Source organism: Cynoglossus semilaevis, chromosome Z, assembly GCF_000523025.1.
Source record: "Cynoglossus semilaevis isolate Cse_v1.0 chromosome Z, Cse_v1.0, whole genome shotgun sequence".
Taxonomy (NCBI): domain Eukaryota; kingdom Metazoa; phylum Chordata; class Actinopteri; order Pleuronectiformes; family Cynoglossidae; genus Cynoglossus; species Cynoglossus semilaevis.
Window position 1 is genome coordinate 3,759,162 of NC_024328.1, and position 19,816 is coordinate 3,778,977.

A 19,816-nucleotide genomic window follows, 5' to 3' on the forward strand; every position below is an offset into this window, starting at 1 on the left:
GCTTTATCATGGTTCAGATGGGAAGAGAATTGAAGTAGGGGTGATCCTAAAGGAAGAATATGTAAGAAATGTGGTAGAGGTGAAACGAGAGTCAGACAGGTTGATGTGTGTGAAGGTAGAAATAGAAGGAGTGGTGATAAATTATGTCAGTGGTTATGCCCCACAGGTGGGCTGTGAGTTGGAAGAAAAGGAGAAGTTCTGGAAGGAGCTGGATTGGATGATAGAGAGTATCCCTACGGGAGAGAGAGTGGTGATTGGAGCAGACCTTAATGGCCATGTAGGGGAAGGAAACAGAGGAGATGAGGAAGTGATAGGTAGGTTTGGTGTTAGGGAGAGAAACTAAGAAGGACAGGCAGTGGTAGATTTTGCAAAGAGAATGGAAATGGCTGTGGTAAACACCTATTTCCAAAAGAAAGAGGAACACAGGGTGATGTACAAGAGATGACAAAGATGGACAGGATCAGAAATGAGGTGAGACAGAGACAGGGACAGATAGAAAACAGGTAGAGATAGAAAACAATGATTCACCGTGGCAACCCTTGAAAAAGGGACAAAGCCGAAAGAAAAAGAAGAAGATGCATCAGTACTGGTTGGCATTTGGAAAAATTGTGTTAAAATTCTGTTTTGGACTGTCAAAGATGTGTATGATTGCATTTTCCCTTTCTAATAAGTTTAATTTCATTTGAACTAGTCCTTATTTTCTCTGAAGACCTGCGATAAAAACCTGTATTTGTATATAATTTAAATCCAAACTTCTTCATCCAAACTTCTCCTAGTTGTGTGGTTTTAAGGCTGCTTTAGTGCCTAAGTAGTATATATGTAGAAATACAAAAAAAATCCCCATCTGATATGGGACTTTATAACTTTTCTCTTTCCCGTTATCACATATTACTCATAAGTACTTTTATTTACAGAGAAGCAGTGTGTGAAGCAGACGCTTTATCGAGCTTTACTAAACTTAGATGTGAAACCAGTGGTTTGTGGGCAAACCAGTAATGCTTGTTTCATGTCATGGCTTCATTTATTTTCAGCTTTGAATGTTTTGAGATGTTGTAACTAAAAAAATACACAGTAGCATTTGCAAATAAGTGTAATATGTTTTACATTTCATGTATTTAGACCAACTTCAGACTTCAGGTTGTTGTTTTGTAATAACTTCTTCTGCACCACACCCACAACAGTGTGGCCACACCATCATTCTGTTTGTTTCTTATAAACATTTCTGACTTTAGTTGCTATCTGTTTTGTGTTCTCCTGGAAGCTGAAAGACTGGAATTTCATGTTCACTGCTGTATTTAAGAGAAGGAAACACAAAGGCTGATGGGACAACAGGAGGAGGAGAAAAGGGAGGCCAAGAAGGAAGTAAATGTGGTCTCTGCACTGGCTACAAGGTGTGAAATGAAGATGATGTTATGATATTAAAAGATAATTATATGAGACATGTCAGGCCATTAAAGTGACTTTACCTGTCACTATGTGATTGCCTACAAAAAATGTATGAGCTGTCATTTTCCTCACACAAAAAAATAAGGTATTTTACAGCTGTGCAAAATTGTACAATCTTTATGGCTTAGTGGGAGATAGCACAGCAGGCAAAAATGAAGAGGGATTCACACAACCCAACCACCTGCTAAATAGATCCTCTTGTCAATATTGGGGTATATAAAAAGATTACTGGACATTACTGGTCCTGCCCTTTTAAAAATAAATTATAATTAAGCATGTGATTTAAGCCCAAGGGATTACTAAAGTTAGTTAGTAACTATCTATCTATCTGTCTGTCTGTCTGCCTGTCTATCTAACTAACAAAATGTGTAATGTGAGTGTGTTTATACGCATTTAGCTTCAGTAGATCTAGTTTTATATTTAATTTTTGTTTGACCAAAAAGCTTTTTCTGAAAGATTTCCAAATAAAATCTTCAGATTTTTTTTCCTTTAAAAAAAAAAGAAAGCGGAACTTTCATCAATGACTTCATGTGTTATTCAAACCCAAAAACCTGCTTCTTTTTACAGAACGCACAATTTCTTGAAACTTAGTTAGAGAAACAGTTAGAGAGATCACGTAAGTCAAGATGAGGTGCGATTTTAAAGGCGCTCTGCTGCCCACTGTGCTCCCTCCAGTGCTGCTGATGGAGATAGTGTTGGGAATCTTAGCAAATGGTTTTGCTCTTTGGATCTTCTGTTTCCAGCTGAAGCCATGGAAGAGCAGCACAGTGTTGCTATTTAATCTGGCTGTGGCAGACTTTCTCCTCATCATGGCTTTGCCTTTTCGTGCCAGCTACTACCTGTCAGGGATCAACTGGATGTTTGGAGAGAGCGTCTGCAACATCATTCTCTTCATGTTGGCCATGAATCGCAGTGGGAGCACCTTCTTCTTGATGGCCATTGCTCTGGACAGATACATGTGTGTGGTGCATCCTCATCATCCCATCAACTCGTGTTTCAAGAGTGTTTCAAAGGCCATGCTGGGAGCACTCATTCTAACCCTGTTGCTATGACAGCTCACCTCTACTGCACCTTCCACAACGTTGTCCAACTAAGAGGGAGACGGGAGAAGCAAGAATAGTAACATTCCCAGAGTTTTTTCTTTCATACCAAGAAAAGTTGTATGGTAGAGATAAGGACCCCAAATCTTCACTGTTCAATGCCTATGGTAGTTACCAATTTCCTAGGGCTGGGTGTTCATTCTCTCTCTGTCTTTCTCTCTCTCTCTCTCTGCAGTCAGAAGATGAGAAACAAAAAGATAGAATTTTGTGTCACCGAGCATTTATGTTCAGAAAACAAATGAAGTTCCAAAGTCCTCAGCCAGGAACAGTGGCGAGGATTAAATATCTCCCCTTCATGACCTTCATGACTTCAATGTTGTGTCCCAAGTACGCCACTTGGGGAGTACTGAACTCCACCAGTGAAAGCCAGAAACTCGTGACGCCATCACTTCGCGACCTCAGAGGGTCGCTCATTTTCAAGGTATACCTACGTTACCCATGTGTAGTACACAAGTGGATTCTCTCCAATTCATCTGGAGGTTACAGACTTGAGTTTAATGTGAAACCACTCGTCTTCCATGGCGGGTTAGTTTCAGTGGCAAAGGACGATTGAGCAAAATTATTGGTGAAAAGAGTTACGTCATTGTTAGGCAAAGGATTTATCAGAGTCCCGGCAGCCGACAGAACTCGTCAGAGTTATTATTTCTGGAACAATTTCCACAATGGAAATGTCATTTTCGCCTTATACTAGAGCTGAAAATCCAAAGAGGAGATCGCTATTTAGCGAAAGCGGGGTTTTTTAAAAAGTTTTTTTTTAGCTTAGATAATGAATATCAGCCCGTTCCTTTCGGACTTTCACTGACACCGAGAGTGATCGTGTTGTATGTGCAAGCAGCGGGACATTGGCATCCGATTTGTTTTGAAATATTCCAGCTCACTAGAGCAGGTGGTCCGATATTCTACAGCTGTGCTAAATCATCCAATGGATCTGGGTTTCAACATAAATCGCGTAAAATGTTGAGCGGAGACAGTACAGTGTACAGAATACATGAGACTCGTGGCCCTTGCCTACTCGAGTTCATGGCCTCAGTGTTCTCTGTTATAAACCTGGGGCTAATGATGGGAGATTTTCAGCGTCAGGTCACTACATTACGGTTATAGCCACACCGTCACCTCGATTGTGAGGTGCGAGAGACACAGACGTGTATGAGTCTACCTGGATCTGTGGAGGAGAAAAGCGCTACTCACGTCAGACGTCCTGCTCAGAACTTTATTGTCCAAAGTAACCTTGGCAACAAACGCGACTCTGTCACTAGACCGTTGTTTATCAATAGTTACATGATACATTTTCTTTATCCGTAGATGTGCCAGTATTTGCAGATGCCACCGTGTTGGTGTTGTTGGGAAATAAATGAACACAACAAATGTACGAGTGTAAATACAACTACAACTCACGGTGATTTGAGCTTTGTGATGCAAGTATATATTTCAATATTTCTCTTCTAGAAAGTGGAAGAAAGAAATTGATTGGTGTTATATTTTTAGCTTTTAGTTCTGCTAATCCTGCATTTGCTGTTAACTAAATATATAATGTGCTTATAAGCATTTCGCTTCAGTAGATCTTTCTGAGCTTTGTCAAGGATTTTCAGAGAAAATCTTCAGAAATTCTTTTTCATTTAAAAGAAAGCAGAACTTTCATCACTGACTTCCTGTGTTATTCAAACCCACAAGCCTGCTTCTTTTTACAGAACGCACAGTTGTCTAGGGGATATTTCTTGAAACTTGCAGTTAGAGAGATCACGTAAGTCAAGATGAGGTGCGATTTTAAAGGCGCTCTGCTGCCCACTGTGCTCCCTCCAGTGCTGCTGATGGAGATAGTGTTGGGAATCTTAGCAAATGGTTTTGCTCTTTGGATCTTCTGTTTCCAGCTGAAGCCATGGAAGAGCAGCACAGTGTTGCTATTTAATCTGGCTGTGGCAGACTTTCTCCTCATCATGGCTTTGCCTTTTCGTGCCAGCTACTACCTGTCAGGGATCAACTGGATGTTTGGAGAGAGCGTCTGCAACATCATTCTCTTCATGTTGGCCATGAATCGCAGTGGGAGCACCTTCTTCTTGATGGCCATTGCTCTGGACAGATACATGTGTGTGGTGCATCCTCATCATCCCATCAACTCCGTGAGTGTTTCAAAGGCCATGCTGGGAGCACTCATTTTATGGTTGGTCCCTGTTGCTATGACAGCTCATGTTTTTTCACTGAAACATGTCAACACCACCAAATGTGAAAGTTTCGTGATTGAAACCGAAACGGACCACAGCCTCAACTGGCACAAGACTGTGTTTCTCCTCTCCTTCTACCTGCCATTGTCCATGATCATTTACTGCACCTTCCACATCGTTGTCCAACTCAGAAGGAGACGGCTTGGACAGCAGGCAAAAATGAAGAGAGCTCTGTGCTTCATCGCAGTTGTGGTGATACTCTTCATCGTCTGCTTCTTGCCCAGCAACATTACAGAGGTGCTCATTTGGATCAAAACTCACCAGGTTGTCCACAGCCTTCCACAATCAGAAATCTGTCCTGCCATGGAGGAAATGACTAACACCTTCTTCATCTCCATCAGCCTGACCTATTTCAACAGCGCCATGGATCCTTTGGTCTACTACTTCTCGATCCCAGCTTTTAAGAACATCTGTCGAAAAGTGCTTTTCCTGGAACCAGCAGAGCCCAGTGGAAGCACAGATAAGAAAACCAAAGAAACTGGCTCTCACTCGCTCAGCCAGCTGTGATGACTGAGTTCAAGGAAAAAAACAACAGTGTTGTTGTCAGTCATGGTGGTTTTAAAGTTAACCACATCTTTGTTCTTTATAAAGGCCACTTTTGAAGTCATGAGAAATCGTGATTCTAATGGTTGTTAGAGTAAAAGAACAAGCAAGTGGAGAACAAAATTTAATTAGTAGCATCACAAATCTACTGGTTACATCAAAGTATTCAAGCCGCATATAATGAGCTGTTAAAAAGTTACCTATAAGACTGTTGACTTTGTTCTATAAAAACTAATGAATATTTGTTTTTTGCCTTTTTAACTGTTCTTTTAAAGTCACATTCCATGATTTTGTGAAATAACCTGTCAACAATATTTGGTACACTTCTTTACAATTATCAAAGTGTATTGTAGGAATAAAATATTTAAAAATTATTTATAAAACTATATATATATATATATATATATATATATATACAACATTTTATACAACAAAATACATTTACATTTCACAGACACTTTCATCCAAAGCAACCTACAAGAGGAGGCCAAGCATGTGGTTCCTCTGGGAATCAAACCCATGACTCTGACTCTGCTTCTGAGGCAGGCGTGCTAACCACTACTTCAGGGCTCATCAACATGATGCCCCAGGGGCACCTGGTAGCCGCCAAGTACTACCTAAGGTGCCCACACAGTGTATTCTTCAAATAAAACCAGTCAACCAATTAAACTTGCAATGATATTCAAATGAGTGCAATGACAATGGTAAGAAGAGTGTCTACTATTGTATGTACCATAAATATTTACATGATTAGTACGTATTACAAATTACATTCAACTTGATGTTTCCTCGTATCACAAGGAAAATCTTAATTTAATAGTTGCTTACTCTTAACTCGTATTTCGGGTAGCTCATATATCTGTATATGTATGAGTCTTTTCTTTTAACCCATTCTTCAAAGTCAGAAGAATTGGTGGTGGTTCACTGTACATCACATACTGTACATTAAAACAATCTTCTTCAGATTTTCACTTTTTACCCGCTCTTAGTATAGAGCGAAAAAAAATTCCCATTACCCAGTGCTCCGTATATTGCAGATACCACTCTCCCTCAATTATGTATACAAAGATGTTAAATAAATTAATATCTTAATGATCTTTGTAAATATGATGTCTATGGTTCAATCTAATGTTCTCTGTTTTAATATAAACTGTCAATAAAGATCAGTGTCTCTTCAGCAGCGGCCAGTTTTTCCTTAGTCTGAAACTTAGCAGAACATTGCACTGTTTCTCAACAATACCATTTCACATGTCTCATTGCTGAAATATTTATTCAAATTTTACATCAGAAATTGGGTTACAAATGTTAAGAGTAAATATGTACAAACAGTGCATTATGGCCCAAAGACAAACAAAGCAGGGTGATATTAATGGGGTGGTGTGTCAGTCCATCCAACTCCATTCAGAATTCACATTGAGAAATTCCTAAAATTAAAACCAAAGCACAATTACAAGTCTGCATTGTAATAACAAGAAATGTGTTCTTAATGCTGTTATATAACACTGCTGGTGTTAAATGATAGCAGCAGTTTGAGTTACCTTCAGGCAGTTAGATCCAAATCTAACAGGAAAGGGTATCTTTGGAATATGAAAAACATCCATTTGTACACAGATTATTTTGTACTTCAAATTAAAAAGTCATGTTTTCATTTGTTTTCTCTGCTTTATTATTTCTTGTATATACCGTATGTAAATATGCACACATCACTGCACGCAATACCAAAATTCTCAGATTTTAGAATTTAACTTAATTTTCAACAACCGACACAATCCTAAATTACATTAAATGAACATTATGAAAATAAACAAAATAATAAATAGTTGGGTGAAGGTGAAGTGTTAGTCAGCTTATTCACCTTTAGATGCTCTCTTTGTGAGTGAATCTGCATCGTCCTGACTGAAGGGCAGTTAAGAAAGGAAGAAAAGACTCAGAATAGTCGCAATGAACAGCTGACAAAGTCAGAAAGACAAGGCCAATTTTATTTAAATTTCTCAGGAGTTGTAATTAAAGATGTGGTCAGGTCATTTGTGCTGGTTTAATTTGAGAAATTAGCTGTGGTGGATTCATTTCTGTTGATCAGTTTGGACATAAACCAAAAATAATCTAGTCTAGTCTGAATATTCTTATAATGCGTCTGTCATGTGAAAACAGACTATGGTTTAGTACTGATGGAGAAATGTGACAAGTGCAGTCGAGGCAGAGGCAAAAAATGTTCAACAATCTCTCTCTTCTACACAGTTGAAATTAGAAACTAGATAAAAAAAGTTGCTTTTGGTTCGACATGTTAACTGAGGAAGCAGAACAGAAGGTGTCAACATGGTGAAGGCATGCTATTGATGGTACTCATTCAAATTAGTGGCTTGACTCCTAACAGTTGCGTGTTAACATGTACTGATACATTCTTAATACTCGTCATCATTATCATCATCAGTGTGCTGTTGGTACTGTTACTAACAGGAAATAGAAAAACCTACAAGTTATAGTTGATCTGGCCCACCAGGTCTTTTCCCTGGTTTGGTTGATCATTGGACACCACAAGCTGTTCCAGATGCTTGAAATGTTTGGTCTTCATCAGTTTCTGTCGTTGTCCACTTTGGTTGACAAAAGATAATACTCTGTCTCTAACCTGAGGGGGTCACAATAAAATGTAAGGTATTGATTTTTGACATTTGACTTACAGTTTAATCAACAAGTATGCAAGTCATTTACAAATTGTGTCTGTGTTATTGTTTTTGGAAACTACAGTAGTTGTGGCAGCAGTGGTTAAGAAAGCAGACTTTTCAAATCCTCCAGCTGCTAAGCCCCTACTATGCTGCTTTGAACATGGCACCGTCCCCACACGCTGGTCCTCGGTTGCTTACATACGAATGAAAGTACGTTCTTTTCAATCATTTCTCCAATCTCACCCTTTTATTAATATCTAATAAATGTAATCAAACTATGTTCTTCATAAAGAAGATGATTTAATAATAAAACCACAGTGTAATCCAGTTTTTAAATCATCACCGTCAACAGTATGTTAATGAATAGTCACAGGTAAGGACCAACCTGTGAGGGAATTCCAGCCAGTTCACCAGTGTTCATGAGTTCGTCCACCTGGTCAAGAACACTGAGTGGGTTGCAAACAGAGAGGAAGCCCTAAAGAAGCCAAGAAGAAAATCAACATGAGAATGAAAGACAGGGAAACAGAGACTTTTTCCAAAGATGACCATTTCTCTTGTGACCCAACATGATCAAATGCACCTTGATCTGCTGATCTTTCTTACTGGCACAGGGAATGAGGAGGAGAGTTCCCAGGGCAAATGCAGACAGATTGAACTGTGCAAAATGGTTGGCAATTCCTATCAGATCCAAATCTAACAGGAAAGGGTATCTTTGGAATAAGAAAAACATCAATTTGTAGACAGATTATTTTGTACTTCAAATTAAAAAGTCATGTTTTGATTTGTTTTTTTTTTCTGCTTTATTATTTCTTGTATATACCGTATGTAAATATGCACACATCACTGCACGCAATACCAAAATTCTCAGATTTTAGAATTTAACTTAATTTTCAACAACCGACACAATCCTAAATTACATTAAATGAACATTATGAAAATTTCATTTACCTTCGTTAGCTGAATAATATGTTATAGTAATAAGTCACAATAATAGACGCAGATATACAGTAGATAAAGTAGATAAATACAGTCTTCTGAGAACTTACTTGAGAAGAAAAACAAACGTCCTGTAAAGAGTGGCCTGTTGATCTGGACTCAGAGGAACAGAAGCTGTGGACAAAGACAGATTTTATCACAATTAACAGAATTAATAATAATAAAAAACGGGATCATTAAATCAAAGCACAACAGCTCTTAAATATTGTACGTACATACTGTATATAGATGGTACACAACTCTTACATTCACTTTGCATATTTGATTGTTTTGTCTTAGATGGAATTACGCCTGACAGTGAAGAATTCATTTCTGTGCATACTTCAAGTTAAATTCAGACTAAGGTGTTTTTTCATTGTTATTGGAGGCTTTTACATAAATATGTCTGTCATCAGGACTTGCAGGAAATTTAATGGATAAAGAAAAATAAAAACCTGTTTATTTATGAAACACATAAAAAAATCTGGTACCTGAGGCAAATGGTGCTAGTATCACACTCTTCCAGGTCCTGGAGAAACTGGTAATCTGCAGTGAGATTAAAAACATTAGATTCAAACTCAAAATGGCAGTCATATGTTAGCGGAAGTATTTTTTCCTTTTTGGTTGAGTATCTGTTCTAATGCACTAGTGGATTTCCTGCACCAGGAAATCCACTGGTGATTAAGCACATTACTAAAGAGCATACTCACAAGTGAGCACAAAAACCTAATAATCCCACATCAAAAAAATCATATAACTACTGTCTTTCAAAGAATACTTGCAGCCTTGCTACTTTTTGCCTATTAAGCTGAAAGACACAAATGGACTAAAGGCTGATTTTAAAACCACGTAGTCTACGTTTCTCTTGTTATAGCTTAAATATCGTAATTTATAAATACCTGGCCCAAACAATCAAAATCATATTGCAAATTAGGCCTCTTCCTTTTGTCATTTTAAAAGTGAGACCCCATACAAAAATGTTATACAGTATATGAAATTAAAAGAAACAAAAAATAATTTCAAATTTAAATAGTATGATCGGTATTCAGTCACCCTAAGAAAGGTCTTTTTTTTTTACGCTGTATGCATATCTAACATTAAGAAATTAATTGAACTTTAAACACCTACCTATAAGACTTAAGTTGTGTTCGCTGCAATAATGAACAATTTTACATGGGCAACATAATGGTATTTCTCAGACATTAAGATTATAATAGCCACTTTTAGCAGTGAAATGTTACATCCTGTGTCATGCAACAGGAAGCATTTGGTGGCTGTTATTATTAAAGTAAAAGAGCACACCTCCCATAGAGCAGGCACAGCTACAAGGGCCACCAACACCTTCTGGAGGTGGTTGATCTGGCAAGAAAGCAAACACAAATGTTTAATGTGTATTTGAAAAGGAAGTCAGAATTCATTAACATTTATTGCATTAACTTCGAGATGTGTGTGCATGTGTTTGTTTATTCACCAAGTTGAAGCTGAGCATCTTATGGAGGAGACTGTTCCACAGCTGATGGTCATAGACCTGATATTCCAGACACAGGTCAGCCACCAAATGCACCCCCTGTGTTTTTGAAAATTTAAAAAAAAAAAAAAGTTTTTTTCCCTCTACCTCAAAATGATGATGTCCTTCTATGAAGGCTTTTTATTTACAAATGTGTGTAGTTTCACAAAATCATTGTAAGATAATTTGAAAGGGAATAAAAAATCTTGTTTTTACAATTAAAAATTGCTTATTTACTCAAAGACAAAATAACATCAATGATCAAAAACAGTAAATATAATAAATTAATAATTATTGATGATCTTACTTACTGTTGCAGGCCTCATAACATAACAGAATACTGGTAACGGAGGGTAAGGGTTTTACATATGCAGTACAACTGATTGAATGTATTTGTTAACACATGAGGTTGTATGTCATTTAAAAAAAGTTAATAATTAAAAGTTTATATATATATAGTAAATATCTGGAATCAAAGGTTTGTGGTTGTGGAAGAAAAAAATAAATAAAAAAGTAATTCCTTATAAAGGAATTACTTACTAAAAAAGTAATTCCTTATAAAGCTATATTTCCATTAGACAGGTAAAAAAATTGATTTTCCCTTAAACATAAGCTCAAGTACCTGAGGCAAATGACTGTGATTCTTCCATAGCCCTTTGATTAAAGCCTCTTTAGGACTACCTAGGAAGGACTGAACTGTGTATGGGATGCTTAAGGCTTCCAGGCGAGAGACAAAGATGAGGGACGTCACATAATATCTGAAATGCAAAACACACAAAAACAATGAGGAAGCTGAAAATAAACTTAAATATTATAATTAAACTTTGGGGAAAAAAGGAGAAAACACAGCTCAAATCAATGCCTCGTACTGGATCTTGGTCCTGGGGATCTGTAACTGAGCCTCCAGAGTCTCGGCGTCAACAAGATGAATGAGACAAAGCAACGCTCGTGTCCGATGGCATAAGGTCAGGTGGTGGTTAGAGTCATTGAGTGGCTAAAGAAAATAAAATAAATTAATAAAAACAGACACAGGCTTTATTCTTGGAATTTTTAACTGAAGACTGAATGAAAACCTTTTTATTCCTCACCCAGGTTTCTGCTGACAGTATTGGACTCAACAGTCTGAGAACTTCATCCATGGGATACAGGCTCAGCATGTAAACCACTCTAAAGGCGTTTTAGTAATACAAGAGACAGAGCTCACGCATTACGGTGTCACAAGTAGCCTACTTTCAAATCACTGTGGTTCTCAGAAGATTTTGTGACAGTTATTGGTATAGTACAGAAAAGAACAGCATTCCACTACCTCATTAAGTCTGGATCTTCTTCAATACTTCCGACACATTCTTGATTAACTATGTCCTTGTCATTTAAAAAAAGGAAAAAAAAAAAAAACACCTTTATAGTTATATCAAACTAAAATAAACTACAAATAAAAATTCAATTCCAAATTGGCCAACCTTGGTAACAGCACAGTCTGTTTTACAAATCCACTTCTCCAACATCATGTTCCGAATTTTCATCAGATTCACATTGTTGGCAGCTGCAATTTCTTTCACCACCATGTGGATATCTAAGGTGGAGATGAATGAGTCAGGACTGAGTGTTAGAGTAATGTAACAATGATAAAGAGTAGTGCATGTGGTGTTGCATTTGCTCACCAGGATAAGTTTGACCTCCTGACGCTCTGTAGCGCTGCTCCACACTGCTGTGCTCGTAAAGGGCCATGATGAGTGGAGCTGGCATCCCGGACAATTTCAGATTCTCAGGGCTGTTCAGCTTATTGTTGATCAACATGTTCACAGTGGCTGAACGCTGAAACTGCGGCTTCAGTTTGGAAAGGAAGGTCTCTACTCTGGACCGTGCCGACTCCTACAGGGGTTGATAGAAGTTTTAAAGGATTTTCAATGTAAGACCACATGTGTAAAACATGACATTGTATGAATTTCAAAAGGACCTGGGGTTAGTGGTAAATAAATTTGACCACAATATAAATAGAAAAGCAAATAAAGGTGAAACAGCACAATAAACAAATAAAAACTGTAAACAAGCAGAGGAAGAATTTAATCCTCCCGTTGTCCTTTGTACACATCCAGTGTCCTGGCATCTGGTTTGCGTCGTAATACGAGGAAAGGTTTGCACAAGCTGTGCAGTACTGAAGCACACACATACAGACATGTTATCAGCCAACAGGTCACAGAGACCCAAAAGAGAACATAAGTATTAAGAAGAAGACGCACTACTTTCAATAGGGAAATGTGCAAACCACCCACATGGTGTGCAGAAGATAGACGTTGTCCAGTTGTACAGAAGCTGCTGTTATCGGCAGTTGAACAACAACAACAGTGCCCTCCTGTGTCTAAATGAGGTACCCTACATTAATTAAATGCTCACCATATATACAGTACATATGTCACGCATGACATGCCGGTATCTCAGATTTCCCAACCGTACGTACTGTACATGATTTTTTTTTTTTAATGTATTACCCTGTATGTATGTGTGGCAAAATGTCTTAGATACACTTTCTCGTGAGCACGAGATACGTTTCTCTTTTTTTTCTTCCCCATGTTCCTTTAGGGGCTCCGTAGTAACCTTTTAAGAGTTAACTACAAACAAATTATTATATCTTTGTCATACATTACATTTGGCAAAATATTATACACACCTCAAGGTTTGGATTATTCAGCCATGTTTCTGCAAGCCTCAAACAGAACCTGAGTGATTGGGTTTTCTCTTTACCTAAACAGCAAGACAAAAATTAGTACAAATTTACAAACATGTGGAGCAGTGCAGTAAATAAAAGTTAAGTCTGACCTGGTGGTAGTTCCTGTGTAATTTTGTGGGCTGTGGCCACTGCCCACTCTGGGCTCTGAATGCAGTGGATGTATTTCATCACGGTCTTTGCCACCTTTATGGTCTCCCTGTCGTTTTTCCTCTGCTCTAAGAGCAATGGCTTCATCTTCCTTTCAAACACATTGTTTGCTGCTGACATGTTTAACTTGTCAATGCTCACCTGAAAAGACACAAAAAGATAAAAAAACAACAACATTTTTGAAAATGAGAATGTAAATACGTGTGGACTCAAGGTTCTTTATTGTCATTGCAACACATGTTAGACATGGGATGAATGAAATTAGTTTCCCTGATCCCGGATCAAGTACAGGTGACAGCGGGGAAGAGTTTGACATATTGCATTGTGCTGTACCTTCATCAATTTGCTGATCAGTAGAAGTGTGTGATAAGTCTCCTCGCTGAGCTCAGGTACTAAAGAGAAAGAGGTACTTCAGTGATGCAAATTAAATTTTTAAAGAGAAAACATTCAACCAGTGTGTTTTAAACAATAGTATTTTACATTTACACATTGCAGAAGAAAAGCCTCCAACTCACTGATAATCTTCCAGTAATGTTTGGTCTGCATCAGTAGGTGGAAGGGCAGTCTGCTACTGGACAAGTGGTTTGGCAGGAGGTTGTTCTCCAGGAGATACATGTTCTCAACGCCTGAAGGTTGAGCCACTCGTTTGTAGGATTTCAGATGTTGAAGAAGGGCTGTGGCCTACGCACAATAAACATGAGTGACATATGACATAATTGTGGAAAACATGTAACTATATAACATCATTTGTACACTGTGCTTTTTTTAACCTGGGTTATAGAGAAGGCAGTCACACTGTCATCCACGGCCTCTATGATCTTAAGCACTACCTCAATCTTCTCGTAGTTATAAGGGTTCAGCTGTACAAGAAGGAAACGTGACTGGTGAAGTAGTGTTGAAGCAGATGAATACAGACCAAACTGTGGAAATACTAAAGAAATAGGTGAAATACTGTAAAAAGCTACAACAGTTGTGGTTTTCATGTTTAGTCTCAATTTGATGAATGATTGAAAACGTTGCTGCTGCCACCATGTTTAGTATATTAAAAATACTTTCACAGGCATTTACCCAATCAAAACAAATGTTAGAAATGTCCAACTGAGCTATTGTTAATTTTAAATATTGAATCCAAATTGAATGTAAAGCTCTACTATATACATTCTGAATAAATACATATAATAAGCCGTGGGTTCAGTGCTGCTATATATTTTATTTAGGGTGGCCAAGGCATCACTGGATGCCTGGCGGCAAATGTTTGAGGGCAGACAGATTCATAATGACTAGGAGTTGCACTGCAATAAATGTTTACAAGAACGTGCTGCTAGGTTAAAATCTCATGTTATCAGATGGTGCATCAACCAGAAATAACTTCATATGGTCAAACCTTAAATAAGGCAGCAGCGAGACTATCAATGAACTGGCTGGTGCTTTGCAACAATGGAATGATTTGTATCACTCGCTTCAGTATGTCTTCATCCCAAAAAGGCTGCATCTCCTCCTGTCCTGTTCCTTCATTAGCCACACCTTCTTCATCCTCTTGGAGTAGCAGTACAGTGGTGATATACTGACTGAAGACACTATCACAAGCCAAACCAAAGGTGCTGCAGAGGGGCACAGATTAACTTTCACAGCACAGTGGACACAAGAAAAAAGACCTCTTTACACAAAAATGTGAGAATGTGGTGTGCCCCAGACCTGCAGTACTGGAAAAAAATGTCTGGAGTGATCTTCTTGTTCTTCAGCAGAACAGGAATTAGATGACGCTTCATTTCAGGCTCCTGACGGAACACTGGCTGGATAGAGATCTGCAGAAAATTACAAAAGAAAGAGTAAGTGTACTGCAAGAACTGTGTCTTAATTTGTTGTTAAGATGTGTACACATACATGTTGAATAAAACACACAATTACAATGGACTTACATCCAATTTTCCAAGCTGGATGCCCCACTGTGCATCAGTGATGACAGAGAGAAACTTCTCAAGTTCTTCAGCCTCGTTGTATAAACTGCAAAGGTTGGCTCCCACTTTGGCCACAGCCTAAAATAATTTGGAGATATTTTAAAAACAACCGTTGCTGATTTTGGCAGTTGTAGTATTAAGTGTTGAATAGAAGCAAACCAGGTATGTTGATAGCATTCAGAACAAAGAAATTTGCATTAAAAACAAACAAACAATTACTGTTTTTTTAAATCACAACTTATGTCCTTATTTGTTTTTGTAACCATAATGTATCTGATAATTCCAATGACAACACAGCTAACTTCCTAAATTAAAAATACCAACAACAAAACACCTGGAGAACAGCGGTCATATTACATACCAAAACTCTGTCATAGTTTTTCCAGGTGTTGTCAATCACTTTCCAAAGTATTTTGAAGACATCATCTTTCGAAACAAGTGTACAGAGTCCTAAGGCAAATTCGCAATCAACCACTCTCCAATGAAATACCTGAAAAACACAGGAGTTAAACACGATAAACCCCATCTATGACACAAGACATCCTCCGACTTACTTTGTTCAAAAGGGCCACAGACACAGTATCTAGAGAGGATGTTGTCGACTTAAGGATCTCATTAAGGTATAAGTGATAATTCTCAAGGTCTTGGGTCTCATAAAGCTAGGAAAGAAAAAAATATGGGATGTTAAAAAAGCAAGAACATTATGCAGAATAAAAATAAAACTGGTTCAGAAACAGTATCACACCAGGATACTAAGCTTAATGTCCATAACATTAGAGGTGACATGTTGTACACAGCTGCCATAGGCATTGACCAACACTCTGAAGGCAAGTTCAAGCTGAGTGCACTCCTGCAACATCTGCAGCATGTTGGCCAAGGGACCCAGAAGAGGCTTCAGATAATTCGAACCTGAATAAGGATACAGAAGAAATATAAACAGGGGATTTAAAGTGACAGTACTCCAAGGACCAAGGAATTTCTTCAATATCCTAACTGGTGGAGTATTTTAAATGTCAATTATTTGACTTCCTTGTATAGCTACTGAAGCTCACAAAATCTAATTTTGCACATAATAAGCAGGACAGCATCAAGTGAAAATGTTCTGTAAATTATGAGTATCTGTCAGATTTTTAAGCAGTACAGAGTATTGAAGACCAAACAGAGTTAAAGCAAGAAATCTGCCTAAATTACATCTTCGGCAACAGTGATCTGAAGGAACAAACTTTAATGTAAAGTAAATTGTAAATTTGACTAGTTTTGTGCTCACCGTCTGCAAATGAGCAGTGTGACAGACAGGAGCAGTCCAGTGGTTGAAGTTTGTCATCTGAAAATTCGAAAAAAGATCAGAAGTCAATGGGAAATGTTAGTATTAAGTAGAATTAACACTGCACAGATAATAATGACCATTAAACCAATACCATCATTTAACAATTTGTGTGTTGTGAATAGACTGACCACTAGCTTACCTGGCATACACACACTTACAAGACATAAGCAACAGCAATGTAACAGGCAGTTAAAGAAAAGAACTTGGTTTGCAAACATGCTGCATTTTTGTTTTCAATATTTGTTCAGATTTTGTTACTATAAGAGGTGGGAAATGACACAGCAACAAACAAGTGGCCAAAACTTATGTAACTGATGTGACCCACAGCCTTTCTGTGCATGGTGCCAAGGTTTTCAAATGTATCAGTGCATCATAGAGAAAAACACAGAACTACAGGTGGGAACCATACCCTAGCTCTACATTTGCAGCCAACAACAAACATTCACAGCACATCAGCAAGGTAACAAGTCGACTACGATAAAGATGATTGTTTCTGCTTCCCCATTTAAACAACATAAAAACCTGACCAACATGGACCAAAATATTAAAAACAGGCCACAGTTTTTATTCCAGCATGTTTTGAAGGTTGACGAAATCTTTAAGACATGATACATTTCAGTATCACCTTACCTCGAGAAATGGGAAGCAGGCAGTTTGTAATTTCATACTGAACAGGAAGCACGGACATTGGATCTAGGACGATACAATCCTCTTTGAAAACATCCTGAAAAATCCACTGAGAATATGGACCTTTCTCTGACTCCATATTCAAATCCTGTATAGGTCAGCAATAGAAAAAATAAATATTTAAAAGTTTTTATATTGTACATTGCTGTTAAAGAGTATATACTGTACTGTATACTGTACGTACACACTCCCAAATATATAAATACATGTATAAACAGTCACAAATATTAAGTATGTGCATACCCACATACAAATCATATATGTGTATACACATTATATACAATTACATACACGCACAGACATATATAAAGACCTTCATATAGAAGCTGCTTGTGTCGCTTTAATGTTATTTATTTATTATTTTTACATACTTTATACTACCCGCTACGTGGGCACAAGACACAGGAGCCTTGCCAGCGGTGGTTGCACCAATACGGACAATGTGGTCAAAGTCTGAATATATATATAGAAATTCAAACCATATTTGACCACACTACCCTTATCAGGGCGGAGCTACGCCTGCTACCACCTACAGCAAGGCTCCTGTATCTTGTCTTGTTTTTTGCTCTCATTCATCTTCACATTGTGGTATGTTTTTATTTCTTAGGTTTTCGCATGGTTTTAATTGCTTATGGCATTGTGTGTACTTTGTAGACTTTGTCAGCAGAAGCAAACCATGTTGCCTTCAGTTTAGTGTCGGAGAACAGCAGCCTTCTTTACAACGCCCAATAGGGCTAAAGCGCCACCTGCTGTAAAACGAATGAAATGATTAGTTCAAGATTCGTTCACGACTCGTTAATTTTACTGTTCGAGAGTCAAAGATTCGAATCAATAAAAAGAGTCGGTCTTCCCATCACTATAGATCAGGCATGCCCAAACTGTTCCTCAAAGGGCCGTGTGGCTCCAGGTTTTTGTTCCAACCAACCAGTGGAACAGTTTGGGCATGCCTGGCTTAGATCGTTAACGATTTTATGACTGTAATCTGTTCTTATTCTCTTTAACGTATTCATTACATTTTCTATTACAAAGCATTCACTGTATTCACTTCTTTTGTAATACTTGGGTTACAAATATAACCATGACATATGCAGGGGCTGTTTTATGGGGATCTCCTGTGTAGCCTGGTCGGTGGAAGCAGCCGTAGCTGGGCACCGGTATGGACAGTGTGGTCAAATACGCTTCATATTTTTGTATATATATTCAGGATTTTTGTATATATATTCAGACGTTTTGTATGTATATATTCAGACTTCCATCCATCATCAACCGCTTATCCGGTACATTCAGACTTTCTGTATATATATTCAGGACTTTTGTATATATATTCAAAGATTAATTTCCTGAACGGCATGGCATTATATTTATATATACACACACACTGCAAACGATTATACCAAAATATAGTCAGTTAATTGTCATTCAAGGTACCAACCTCAGCAATGAACCCATGGTCTTCCGATAACTGACACTGATGATAGACATCCATGGCCATCCTTGTACACTTGCAGAGCTCCAGACAGTCCAGAAGCAAATCTGTAAGTGAATTACTATCATATTTAGTTTCTTCTGATTCCATAAATCCATATTTACATTTTGAGGGTGCACATATACTTTACCTGGATGGCACACAGTGATGGCCTGACAGGCCAGATTGTGGATGACTGCAGATAAGTCAGTGTTTTCAGAAATCACCATTGACGTGTCAACCTCCTGCATCTGACAGAGGATCTTTGCAGCAGTAAACATAACCGTCCCAGTGTTGGTGTTATAATGATGCTCATACAGCTCACTGAAGAAAAACAAAACAACATGAGCCTATGTTTTGTATTTTATCAGGTTTTTATGGTTAATTGCATGAAAGGAGAAGTTCAGGAAGGAAGGAAGGAAGGGCAGTTCTGGGTAGTGTTGAGATATTCCCAGATGATTGGGAGACTACAGCTGCAGTGATTAGGGAGACAGGAAGGTGCTAGGTATGTCCTCTGGGCAGAGAAAGGAGCACAAAGAGACCTGGTGGTGGAATGATGAGATCCAGGAGAGTGTGCAGAGAAAGAGATTAGCGAAGAAGAGATGGGACAGTGACAGAACAGAAGAGAGACTGGAGTACAAAGAGAGGACAAGGTGAAGAGGGAAGTGGCCAAGGCCAAACAAAAGGCATATGAGGAGTTGTATGAGAGTTTGGAAACAAAGGGAGGAGAAAAGGAGTTGTATAGATTGGGGAGACAGAGAAATCAAGCTGGGACGGATGTGCAGCAGGTGAGGTTGATTAAGGACAGAGAGGGGAACGTAATCACAAGTGAGGAAAGTGTGCTGAGAAGATGCAAGGAATACTTTGAGGAGTTGTTAAATGAGGAAAATGAAAGGGAAAGTAGAAACGAGGAACCAGAGACTAGTAGGAAGAAGGTAGATCAGGTTAGAAAGGATGAAGTTAGAAAAACCCTGAAGAGGATGAAGAGTGGAAAGTCAGTTGGTCCTGATGACATACCAGTGGAAGTATGGAAGTGCTTAGGAGAAGTGGC

At 38.2% G+C, this 19,816-nt stretch overlaps 3 protein-coding genes across 8 annotated transcripts in view; 2 read left to right on the plus strand and 1 right to left on the minus strand.

Annotated features, from left to right (window-relative positions):
• The first annotated feature begins 2,056 nt into the window (after window positions 1-2,056).
• Window positions 2,057-2,823, plus strand: LOC112486479 (hydroxycarboxylic acid receptor 3-like). The gene has a single exon (XM_025053270.1). It carries the CDS (start codon window positions 2,073-2,075, stop codon window positions 2,496-2,498), a length of 426 nt encoding a protein of 141 aa, XP_024909038.1. The 5' UTR covers window positions 2,057-2,072; the 3' UTR covers window positions 2,499-2,823.
• A 136-nt stretch (window positions 2,824-2,959) lies between these two features.
• Window positions 2,960-6,956, plus strand: LOC103397507 (hydroxycarboxylic acid receptor 3-like). Its single transcript, XM_025053269.1, has one exon. It carries the CDS (start codon window positions 4,298-4,300, stop codon window positions 5,270-5,272), a length of 975 nt encoding a protein of 324 aa, XP_024909037.1. The 5' UTR covers window positions 2,960-4,297; the 3' UTR covers window positions 5,273-6,956.
• The window catches only part of kntc1 (kinetochore associated 1), a 26,888-nt gene continuing 13,631 nt past the window's right edge, over window positions 6,560-19,816 (minus strand). The window contains exons 32-62 of one of the 6 annotated variants that reach the window (XM_008335786.3): window positions 18,917-19,089; window positions 18,733-18,833; window positions 17,244-17,388; window positions 16,554-16,610; window positions 16,032-16,195; window positions 15,841-15,945; window positions 15,648-15,776; window positions 15,248-15,364; window positions 15,024-15,133; window positions 14,713-14,929; window positions 14,099-14,188; window positions 13,844-14,009; window positions 13,662-13,720; window positions 13,271-13,469; window positions 13,122-13,195; window positions 12,115-12,325; window positions 11,914-12,026; window positions 11,760-11,815; window positions 11,542-11,620; window positions 11,323-11,447; window positions 11,076-11,211; window positions 10,418-10,513; window positions 10,249-10,305; window positions 9,438-9,492; window positions 9,018-9,081; window positions 8,552-8,681; window positions 8,357-8,446; window positions 7,783-7,934; window positions 7,164-7,204; window positions 6,847-6,885; window positions 6,560-6,732 (exon numbers count right to left, since the gene is read on the minus strand). In XM_008335786.3, coding sequence (XP_008334008.1) covers window positions 6,869-6,885; window positions 7,164-7,204; window positions 7,783-7,934; window positions 8,357-8,446; window positions 8,552-8,681; window positions 9,018-9,081; window positions 9,438-9,492; window positions 10,249-10,305; window positions 10,418-10,513; window positions 11,076-11,211; window positions 11,323-11,447; window positions 11,542-11,620; window positions 11,760-11,815; window positions 11,914-12,026; window positions 12,115-12,325; window positions 13,122-13,195; window positions 13,271-13,469; window positions 13,662-13,720; window positions 13,844-14,009; window positions 14,099-14,188; window positions 14,713-14,929; window positions 15,024-15,133; window positions 15,248-15,364; window positions 15,648-15,776; window positions 15,841-15,945; window positions 16,032-16,195; window positions 16,554-16,610; window positions 17,244-17,388; window positions 18,733-18,833; window positions 18,917-19,089 — 3,328 coding nt within the window. In that variant the 3' untranslated portion in view covers window positions 6,560-6,732; window positions 6,847-6,868. Of the gene's footprint in view, window positions 6,886-7,163; window positions 7,205-7,782; window positions 7,935-8,356; window positions 8,447-8,551; window positions 8,682-9,017; window positions 9,082-9,437; window positions 9,493-10,248; window positions 10,306-10,417; window positions 10,514-11,075; window positions 11,212-11,322; window positions 11,448-11,541; window positions 11,621-11,759; window positions 11,816-11,913; window positions 12,027-12,114; window positions 12,326-13,121; window positions 13,196-13,270; window positions 13,470-13,661; window positions 13,721-13,843; window positions 14,010-14,098; window positions 14,189-14,712; window positions 14,930-15,023; window positions 15,134-15,247; window positions 15,365-15,647; window positions 15,777-15,840; window positions 15,946-16,031; window positions 16,196-16,553; window positions 16,611-17,243; window positions 17,389-18,732; window positions 18,834-18,916; window positions 19,090-19,816 lie in introns of all 6 variants that reach the window. The other 5 variants (XM_025053265.1, XM_025053267.1, XM_025053268.1 and 2 more) reach the window with 5 other exon arrangements.